At 44.6% G+C, this 10,470-nt stretch overlaps 3 protein-coding genes across 5 annotated transcripts in view; 2 read left to right on the top strand and 1 right to left on the bottom strand.

Annotated features, from left to right (window-relative positions):
* SOX30 (SRY-box transcription factor 30) overlaps nucleotides 1-2,690 on the bottom strand; it is a 7,365-nt gene extending 4,675 nt beyond the window's left edge. The window contains exons 1-2 of the mRNA XM_035338967.1: nucleotides 2,587-2,690; nucleotides 1,322-1,561 (exon numbers count right to left, since the gene is read on the bottom strand). Coding sequence (XP_035194858.1) covers nucleotides 1,322-1,559 — 238 coding nt within the window. The 5' untranslated portion in view covers nucleotides 1,560-1,561; nucleotides 2,587-2,690. The remainder of the gene's footprint in view (nucleotides 1-1,321; nucleotides 1,562-2,586) is intronic.
* An 835-nt stretch (nucleotides 2,691-3,525) lies between these two features.
* THG1L (tRNA-histidine guanylyltransferase 1 like) lies at nucleotides 3,526-8,009 on the top strand. Of its 3 annotated transcripts, XM_035338911.1 has the most exons (6): nucleotides 3,526-3,736; nucleotides 4,148-4,324; nucleotides 4,790-4,959; nucleotides 5,700-5,788; nucleotides 6,363-6,470; nucleotides 7,446-8,009. In XM_035338911.1, the coding sequence occupies exons 1-6, from the start codon at nucleotides 3,552-3,554 to the stop codon at nucleotides 7,605-7,607; spliced, it is 891 nt and encodes a 296-aa protein (XP_035194802.1). In that variant the 5' UTR covers nucleotides 3,526-3,551; the 3' UTR covers nucleotides 7,608-8,009. The 3 variants fall into 3 exon arrangements, with proteins under 3 accessions (XP_035194802.1, XP_035194803.1, XP_035194804.1); XM_035338912.1 differs by lacking the exon at nucleotides 3,526-3,736 and having other exon boundaries at nucleotides 4,188-4,324; nucleotides 4,794-4,959; XM_035338913.1 differs by lacking the exon at nucleotides 3,526-3,736 and having other exon boundaries at nucleotides 4,258-4,324; nucleotides 4,885-4,959.
* A 2,154-nt stretch (nucleotides 8,010-10,163) lies between these two features.
* Nucleotides 10,164-10,470, top strand: part of LSM11 (LSM11, U7 small nuclear RNA associated) — a 14,192-nt gene continuing 13,885 nt past the window's right edge. Inside the window, exon 1 of the mRNA XM_035338299.1 lies at nucleotides 10,164-10,469. Within this exon, the coding sequence (XP_035194190.1) occupies nucleotides 10,234-10,469 (236 nt within the window). The 5' untranslated portion in view covers nucleotides 10,164-10,233. The remainder of the gene's footprint in view (nucleotide 10,470) is intronic.

The raw sequence follows: 10,470 nt of genomic DNA, 5'->3' as shown, positions 1-10,470 counted from the left end.
GAAAGAAAGAAAGAAAGAAAGAAAGAAAGAAAGAAAGAAAGAAAGAAGAGTCCCCAAACTGCTCCAGTAGTCAATGGCAGAACTCCATTTTTGTCAGTGAGCTAGCAAATGGGGAATTTTAGCAGCAGAAGAAATAAAATGGACACATTTGGGCACTGTTTTTATGTTCCTGAATCAAGAGTTTTGTGACACACAAATACAGAACAGTGGGATGTGACATGGTACAACTAAGGAAAGCACGCGATGGAGAACACAACACTGTATAATGGGCTTTCAGTCCAGAAGAAAACCATGACTGTATTCAAAATTGGATCTTTCCTCATTTTTTTTCTTTATCCCATAAATTTAAAATATAGCTGCAGGTTACAAGAGACAATGGAGAATATGGCCCACTGGGAATCCTGTAGAGATTTTGGCAATAAGAGGTATGTTGGCCTCTGACTTACAACACTGATCAAGCACTAGCAGACTTTTAAACATACTTTTACTGAGCAGCTGTTTCTTACACAGGCTAACAACTCACGCTAACTCTTAATGCTACCTTAAAGCCCCTCCCCAAACCCCAAACCCTCTTTTTTTTTTTTTTTTTTTTTTTTTTTTTGGAAGGAGGGAGTGCTGCTCTCTGTCTTTTGCATATTTATGACATATTAATGAGGTCTTTTTCTATTTATGACATATTAATCAGCATTAGCCTTAACAGTGAGCTAGCAGGATTATGACATCACAGAGACCAAGGATTATGACACCTGCGATCTCAACAACTTCCACAAAGTGTTCAAAATACAAATACTTGTGCTTTGTTTTGTTAGTGTCCTTTTAATTAACTGCAGTGCTATGAACAAATGAACTTGGTAGGGGGTTGAATTTGTAATCCTTTTGGCAAAAAGTTGAGGAACATATCCCACACTCTTACTTGTGAATCCCCAGTCTAAACGTTGAAGGATCCCACAGAACGCAATGCCATTTGTGCTTCCTGCGGCACTTTCCACCCATTGTTTTTACGGAAGGATACATGTGTCACCACAGACCACCTGGGCAGCTCTTCTTGTATCCATGTTCAGAATAAATTGTATCTGGCCATGAGGCTTCTAAAGCAGGCAGGAGATGCTATAGCTGTGGTGGGCTAAGGATGTGATGCCACATCATTTATGAATACTTTAAGAAAGGAATATGCTTTCAGGTACTATAAAGCTGATAGAAGGACTGAGTGCTTGAAATTTTTCTCATGTTTTCCAACTCTATTATTTGCTCTAATAAAGAAATCAATTTTCCCACAAATCCTGCACTTCTATACCACTGAGATAAATAAATAAATGTTTACCAGGAAATTCCTCTCTGTGCCTTTGTTTTATTTTCCGAGCTTCATCATAATAGGGCTGCTTCTGCTCTTCACTTAGTTTGCTCCACTCCAACCCGAGCTGAACACTGATCTCTGCATTATTGGCAGTCGGGTTGGCTTTGGCTAGAGCAGGCCGATGAATCCTAGCCCAGACCATAAATGCATTCATTGGACGCTTTATGTGGCCACTTTTGTCCTTGCTAAATGGAGCATCTGGCATTCCTATGCAACAAAACGAGGAAAGAGGATCATCTTCCAGGCAATATACACCATGCAGGTTACACTCAATAATATATCACGAGGATATCTGGCAACAGTCAAAAGAGTTACTAGAGCTTTGGGACACACAAAACTCAATGCATGTGTGGAGAGCACCTCCTAGAAAAGTGCAAGGGAGTATCTCTATAACCTCCACTGAAGCACTGCATAAGGGATCATTTACATGGATTTTGTTATTTAATCTATTTTTAAAATATGAAACGTGACTGTTAAAGACAGTTTGGTTTTCACTTGGCTAGACTGTTTTCTGTAACATCAATTTATAAATCAAGCACTGTATAGCACAGACATATCGCTACAAATTTGTCATCACCACTAGAACTAGGTATCCAAGAGCTAATGATGCTGGGATGAGAGCTGATGATGTTAGGTCTCTGGCTTCTCAGCTGCTGCTGTTGCTGTTCTAGGTTTATATTTATTTCTTTATTTTTTCCTCTCTCTTTTCTCAGATATGGGCGCACATTCGCTGGGTGAGTTTTACCAAATGTTTTACACGACACCCAGCTTTAGGTCTTTGTAAACAGACTGCGTGTGAAATGAGCTGGTGACATTAAGAACATCCAGACCTTTCACCACTGATCCCTCTGCAAACAACTTCCTCTCTGAAAAAGGCTTAGAAATAGACTGTTGTTACACATTATCAATGAAGGGCTGAAGTATTCTTATCTTTAGGATTTCACTTTAAGTCATTCATTTCAAAAGCGTCAAAACTCTAAATTTTAAAAGCCATTTCTTTCCAAAAAAGTAATCCAGATGGTACGAAGTTTGTCACTTAACATGTCCAAACTCTCTCAGAAAAGCATATGAATGCTACATATTAAGGATCACCAGATGTCTAAACTTAAACTGGCCACCAAAACTCAGTGTGATTCTGAAGTTATGAAGGGGTTTCATAGTCAGGGAGCAAACAAAGCTGTATTGATTCGAGCCAGTTACTAAAGCTGTGCTCCTGTACATGTACACCCTACCCTGAATTAGTTTTACAAGTGACAATACATTCAGAGAGGTGGCTCTCTATCTTTTTCCACTCTAACTTTACTTTTTGCACCATTTTTCCATTTTTTCACGTTTTGCTACGCGACAACCTGCCAGCTGCTGGCTGCAACCCTACAAACCCCCTTCCTCAATACCTGAGTCGGAGGGCAGCACAGTGAGGGGCACGTTTTTGGTCTCGATTTTCACCGAGGGCTCGAGCAACGCCTGCATTTTAAGCGGCACTTGCTTCAGCGGCACCTGGGGCACGCGGAGCAGCTCGGCGGGCAGCTGCAGGCGGCCGGCGGCGGGCAGCGGCCGCAGCACCAGGGGGACCCTCGGCGCCTGGGGCACGACCCCCGGGGGCTCCCCGCGGGGCTGTGCGGCCGTGAGACCGGCACCGGGACGGGACGGGGAGCCGTGCGGGGAGCCGTGCGGGGAGCCCCCCTTGCCCGTCCTCGCCCTGCGGGCTCCTCGCGGCTCCTCCGCGCTGCCCCGCCGCCCATCCCCGCCGCCCCTTTCCCGCCCTGCATCTGTTGGAGGGACACCGAGAGCCTCCCCCGGGACTTCCCCCGCGGGCGGGACGCTCCCCGGCTCCCCGCCGCCCTCACGATGGGCCGCGGCTCCCCGCGGGGGCCGCTTGGCCCTGAGGGGAGGCGCCGGGTTGGGCTCCCCGCGGTTCCCGCCCAGCGCCCGGGGGCCAGGGCCGGGGCCGGGCTCTGCGCGGCCCCCGCCCCGCTCCATGACGCCGCTGCCGTTGCCCGCCCGCGGTTGGCCGCCAACGCTCGCCGCGCCCTCGCGCCGCGGCCGCCGGCCAATGGGAGCGCGCCGCTGCCTCCTTCGCCCCGCCCACTCGCCGCACCATGCGGTCGCTATGGAGACCGCGTTAGGGGCATAGAGAGGTCCGCCCGGCTGGCTAGAAAGGCCGCGGGGTGACGTCGGTTCCGGTTCCGCCCCGGCCATGCGGGGGTGCTGGCGGACGGCGGCGGCGGCGATCATCAGGGCGGGCAGCGGGCGGGCTGCGGACCGCGGCCGCTCCCCGATGGCTAAAAGCAAGTTCGAGTACGTGCGGGACTTCGAGGCGGACGACACGTGCCTGCCCAACTGCTGGATAGTGGTCCGCCTGGACGGCCGCAACTTCCACAGGTGCGGGGCGGTTGCCACGGCGCCGGGGCGGGGGGAGCTGGGGGAGGCTGGGGAGGGGACCCCAGGGTGCTGGCAGACCCCCAACGCCGCCACAGGGTGCTGACCCCCCCCCCCCCCCCCCCGGGGTGCTGACACCCACCACAGGGTGCTGATACCCCCTAACGCCACCCCAGGGTGCTGATCCCCAGTGGCCGGGCTGCCCCCCAGTGACTTGTCAGGGTGACAACACATTACCCAGAAAGCATAAAAACAGTTTTTATTATTTTTTGCTTACTTGCAGAGAATTTGACGTTACTGCTAACTGGATACTAAAAATCAATGTACATAGAAAAAAAAATCTGGTGAAAATAAGTGGGTTAGCATTTTTAACTAGCCTCCTAAGATTCTTATTGTCCTGTTTTTGCTTTGAAGGTTTGCTGAGCAACACGAGTTCAAAAAGCCAAACGATGACCGCGCTCTTCACCTGATGACCAAGTGCGCCCAGACGGTGATGCAGGAGCTGGAGGATATCGCTATCGCTTATGGGCAGAGCGATGAGTACAGCTTTGTTTTCAAAAGGAAAAGTAAATGGTTTAAAAGAAGAGCAAGGTAACAGCTGCTTTGATACAGAAGTGAAATTGTATTTAGCAGTTTTTTGTAAATCTGTAACTTGTTCCCCATCTTTAGATCTGCCTTTATCTATATGCAGAGGCTAGGAGCTGGGCTGTGTTTGGGTGTATATTTGGGTGTATATGCCACAAGTAGCACAAGTTCTCTTGTATGCAAACTCTTTGCATGCATTATTTCTGTAATTTTTAAGTGATATGGAGCTTTAAAAAGTTTTGATTAAAACAAGGCTTCTTTTAACAAAGCATTTCCCTTTCTAAACTCTTACTTGGTTCCTAGTACTTCTTATTTTCCTCAAGACTCTATGCCATTGCTGCTCTGTTGTACTGTTATTTAAGAAGTGATGCTGTCCGTGGGAATTGCTGCTATTGATACCTCAGCAAGTCATGGATATGTATAATCATACTGACGTATTCCTTTCTTTTTCCTTTGCTTTATGTTTGCAAGTAAGTTCATGACTCATGTGGTCTCGCAGTTTGCCTCCAGTTACGTTTTTTATTGGAAGGATTACTTCAAGGACCAGCAGCTTCTGTACCCACCAGGGTTTGATGGACGAATTGTGCTGTATCCCAGCACCCAAAACTTAAAGGACTACCTCAGCTGGAGACAAGCGGACTGTAAGTGTTTCTAGAGAATGGAGATCTGTGTGGTTGAATTCTTTCCTGAAAAGAAACATCCTTATTGGTAGCACATCTGCGTATGTGCTTAACGTTTAAAGCACAGTTTGGCAGGGTAATAGTTATAGATAATACTGGGCTCCCCGTGTTGGGATATTGCAGGAATGTTGGCCAAAATTTTGAGTCTTTAGACTGGTACTATATTGGTGCATGCTGGCAGTGAATTCATCATAGGAAATATTAATAGAATTTATTTTTTTATACATTTTAAAAACAACATGGTCTTAAAGGAAGAGATGTGAATATTACAGTTCAAACCACGTAGCAAAAGTATTGCATATTTCATGCTGAAACAGACTGTTGGGCTTCCTTTGTAGGCCTCCATGAACACGTAGTCCCTCTTGTTCAAGTTAAAATAACTGTTCTTATACAGAAGCACCCTTCTTCCTCTGCTCTCACTCTCCCTTTTCAGAAGCATCATGAATCTGTCTTCTCGTCATTCATAGAATCATAGAATGGATTGGTCTAGTGCCATGGGCAGGGACGCCTCCCACTAGATCACGTTGCCCAGGGCCTCGTCCAGCCAGGTCTCAAACAATACGCAGCACGTTAAAAATGGATCAGAAAGATCCTGTCTATCTTTACGGTTATAATTCTGGAAATGAAGTTGCTTTTTTCTTTTTTTTTTTCCTGAGTATTTGGTCAAATTTGCTAAACACTGTATCTCTATTTTTCTGTAGGCCATGTTAATAACCTTTACAATACGGTGTTCTGGATGCTTGTACAGCGAAGTGGTTTGACACCAGTGCAAGCACAGGATAGACTCCAGGTAAAAATCTCTTGAGGTCATGTTCTTCGAGGTACAGAGAAAATCACCCAGTTTGCGAAGTTGTCTTGCCTACTCAGCTCTGGCTTTTCTTAAGATAACGATTTTGTGGGTGTACATTCAACAACTTTTTTAATTGTAAAGATGGTCATATGATTAACAAAAAATGCATTTTAACTGGAGTTCTAACAGCACTTTAATTTTTTAATTAGTGAGTTCAGAAATCTTAAGAACATCATGTGACCGTCTAATACCAGTGAGCAAGAAGTAAAATGGGAGGATTCAGATACTGTGGATTTCCAGACCCTCCTGTAGTACTGTCTTACTGTGTAGATTATTTCTGGTTTTCTCCTGAATTTTGTTGACTTTTTTTTCAGGTTCTCTTGAAAATGTAAAACAGGTTTGGGGGGAAAAAAAAAAAGGAACAACTTTTTTTTAATATCCCTGTTTGGCTGTTGAAATAATTATCCTAGTTGGAAAGGAAACTGCACCTTGTAATTTAAAGATGAAAAACCTGTTTATTGGGTTGGTTGGTTGTGTCTTTAACAGTTTTTGTTCTTTTTTAATTTTCTCTCAGGGAACGCTGGCTGGAGATAAGAACGAAATCTTATTTTCCGAATTCAACATCAACTACAACAATGAGCCTTTGATGTATAGAAAAGGAACTGTCTTAATATGGCAGAAGGTAGAAACTGCATTACCACATGCTTCATGTTCATGTTTTGGGTAGCTAAACTGTAGCCAACAAGCTATGCTGTATGGCGTAGCCAATTACTTCCCCTTCACCAAATGGGAAGTAATGCTCCGTGGATGTGTATCTATAAATGTATTTTAAAATTAACCACACTTTCCATATGATGTAGTGAAAGCTGCCTAATTGTTTTGGAGGTGTTTGACATAACTGTGTCTATGAGCATAGTATCAAAACTAGCCTCTGAAGTCTGTCTCAGAAATAAGTTATCCCTGTTGAGATATATACATTGTCGTCTGTTCATTCAAGGTTTACGTACAGTTTCACAGGACTGACACGTTTGCTAGGTAAATCTCCTTTGTTCAGTGAATCGTATGTTCCTAAGTGTTAGCAGCTTTGAGAATCGAGGGACTATATTCTGCTTCCTGAGAAATTATATTTTAATGACTGTTGTCCGTTTGATACGGTAATCACTGGGGCCTGTGCCAGGCTCTTCACAGGATCGGTTCTTGAGTGTTTTCACTGCAGAGGTGGTAGAAACTTTGTCAAAAAAAGAAAAAAAGTAGCTCAGCTCATAGTATATTTAATACTCTTTTCCTCTTATGTAAAGGAACATAGTAAAGATTGCAGCTCTTACTATTTTTTCTTGGTAATCTCAGATGTTTTTGAGGTTTCCCAATTGCTTTAAGTAGCTCCAAATTAAATATTTTACTTTACTCAAGAATACTTGGAATGAGTTACATGAACTTGTAGGTAATTTCTTCAAGCCACATGATGACAACGTGCAGTTCCAACTACTCAACGTTAGTCATCAAACTGATAATAGATTCTTTGAAAAGATTCATCATTCAAATTCTATAGCATGCTATAGGGTTGATGGTTATTTCTGCTGTAGCTTTTTTTCCTCGTCTGTTTGTGAAGCCCCTCTGAAGTCTTATATGTTTGCTAATGTGTCAACACTATTTTCAGGTTAATGAAGTCACGACTAAGAAAATGAAACTGCCAAAGGAAACAGAAGAAAAGGAAATTGAAGTGACACGGACTAGGACTAAAGTTGTTCCCCTGCACTGTGACATTATTGGGGACCAGTTCTGGGAGGAATATCCTGAGATTCTGGCTGAGGATAGTTGATATGTGGCTGAGTATAACTGGTAGTTAATGTTTCGCTCCGCTTGAGTTGTTGGCACCTGAGGAGCATGGATGGTAGCTGGCAGAGTTCGACTTAACATTCCTCATCAGCAACTTCAGCAGAAGCTTTACAGCAGGCTTTTAGCACTGTGGTTGCATGAAAGAGGCACTGTTATGTTGTTTGACATACAAGGATATGTCCATTTGGAAAACCCAAAATCATATTATATTTTAAATGTTAAGCACTCATCATAAATTGATTGTTCCTTGTAAATGCATATTCGTAGAAAAAGCGTATAGAAATGTCAGCTATTTCTATAGCATGTAAATCATGGGGTAGTGTACTGAACTGCAAAATGATTAAAAACAAAATGAAAAAAAAATTTATTTGAGCAGTGAAAAGCAGAAGAAAAAATACATTTTTTTTTTTCCTTTCAGTCAAGAGACAGTTGGCATTTAGTATTAAATAATACTTCAGTTGGCATTTAATATTAAATTTTCAAGGCCAGTGTGTCTGGTTGACCAAAGCAACAAATTGTTCAACTGCATAATGTCTCATCCTTACCGAAGGGAAAGCCTGGCAGTTTCCTACGGCTGATTTTAAAAGCTTTTGTCAAATGTACAGGATTTTTATACCTTTAAAAATATTAAAAACTAGTGATTTATTCTCTGCTGTGTTTATTATTTGACTTTTTTGTTGTTTATTATTTGGACTTTACTAATATTTTTAGTAGTAATTAGTGAAGATTTCAAACAGTTAAGCTAATAACAAACTGTACAGACTTGAGTTTTGTTAGGGTATGGACAGACGTTGTGCTCTCATCTTCTGTGGCTTGGGAAGTCATCTATCTCCTCCTGTGCCGTGGAGTGAAAGATAGCAGCACAGGGTAATGTTCTTGGTGCCTTTAAGGAGGATGCCAGCAATAATTTTTATCATTACTGTTCTCTGTTTTTCTTGGGGGTGATACAGATGTAGCAGTCGTGACAATACCTCTTAGTTAAAGAAGGGAGTGTGTGTTGCTTGCTCTCTGCACAGTTCAGTTCTTGTATAACTTGGTTAATCTCTGTCCAGATAGTTAAATCATACAACCTCTGGGAGCACAAATGCTTCTGCTAATGTAAAGGGACTTGTCCAAACATAACTAGAATTTGAGGGAAATAACCTATTTTGGTATAAATGCCTGTCTCAGAAGTAAAACTGTAATGGTAGTGCTTCAACTGTGCTGGTTTCAAAAACATGGCACTGACATAGCTACAGCTTGCCAGCCAGTTTGCGAAGGAAGAGGTAACCAGCAGTTGAGACTGGCTATAAAAATGGAAGGAGAGCATTAAATGTGACTAAATAAGGTCAGTACTGAATTGACTCTGCTTTCACCCTTTTCTTACTACAGGAAGAACTTACACGTTTAGGGCAATGTGCAATTTTTTTGAAAAAAAACACTATACAGATAGAGTAAAATATTTGCAATTTCTTTTTTCTGAGAATGAAGAATAAGTCTGTGCATTCGTGACAGCAGTTTCCTGTCCCCGATGTATACTAATGCTGAGCAATAAGAAAATGTATACCATTTTTAGCTTGTCGAAGGGCCTGTTTAATTCCTCAGGAAGAGGTTATGAGGGAGTGTGTGGTGATGATTCTGAATGAATCATTGCACCGCAGTCATTGAGCAGTGAGAACTTCCAGTTTTTTCGTGTGTGTGTTTTTTGGTCTTGTAGCACAACCGTGATTTGCTTGACTTTGATGTGCCATGTTGCTAGCTAGGGCTTGACTTTGGACGTGACATATAGAGCAACTACTCCAGAGGTGGTAGTGTTTGGATTTTGCAGTCTGAGCAAAGATGAAAACAACTTTGCCAATAACGATGCTCCTTGAAAAAGCATCATGTAGGGGTTTTTAATCATATGACTACCTGATATATGAGGAGACATCACAGTATGTGTGTATTAGGTCCTGCTGTCAACTGTTTTCCATTTAACTCATACAGCGTTGTGTCGTAAGTAAACATCTATTTACGAATGGATATAAAGTTTTGAACCAAGATATAGATTGTCTTTAAAACTCTGGTTTCGAATTTTTATGACTTTAAATGCAATGGGGGGGGAGGAAGAATGTAATGGACTCAAGCACCTGGTATCCTCCTGCATGAAGTTTCTTTGGGGCTGTGAAGAAACAGATGCCTCCTGAGGGTGGGCAGCAAGCTCGGCCTGATGTTATACTGCTGTAACAGGAACCATTAAAGTTATGGGAACCAGTTATGAAGAACTAATGGTAGGTAGGGGAATCCGTTATAGTAAAAGCACCGCAGCGTTAATGACAAACGGGTCCGTGCTCTGTGCCACTCAGTGCATTCAAAGGAGAATGACCCTGCTCGCTGCAGCACCGGGACCGCCAGAGGCCTCTGGCGGCTGCAGAGGGCAGCAGCAGCAGCGAGGGGAATTGCTGCTCGCCGCCAGCACCGTTAATTTCTCATTAACTCACCGTTAATTCGCGCCTCCCCCCACCCCGCCTCCGCGGGCGGTGCTGGGCGGTCTCCCCTCCCGGCGCGGCCCGGCCAGGGCCCTGCTTAGCTTGCGGGGCCGGCGGGCGGCGCTGCGGCGGCCCCTAGCGGCGGGCCGGGCGCTGCCCGCCATGGAGGAAGCGGAGGGGACCGCGGAGCAGCAGCGGCGCTGCCGGGCGGGAGCCGAGCGCTCGCCGAGCCCCGGCCGCCTGGATGTGAGCTCCAGCCGCTTCGACCCGCTGCTGGCGCTGTACTCGGCCCGCACGCCGCTGCCCTTCCCCGGCGCCCCGTGCTTCAACAACCTCGCCGAGTACGAGAGCTTCCAGCGCGGCCTGCTCCGCCCGCGGGGCCGCCGCCCCGCCGCCGCC

The sequence above is a fragment of the Oxyura jamaicensis genome, chromosome 13 (genome assembly GCF_011077185.1).
Source record: "Oxyura jamaicensis isolate SHBP4307 breed ruddy duck chromosome 13, BPBGC_Ojam_1.0, whole genome shotgun sequence".
Lineage (NCBI taxonomy): Eukaryota > Metazoa > Chordata > Aves > Anseriformes > Anatidae > Oxyura > Oxyura jamaicensis.
Note: the sequence above shows the minus strand (reverse complement) of the source record. Positions and strands in the feature narration are given on the sequence as shown.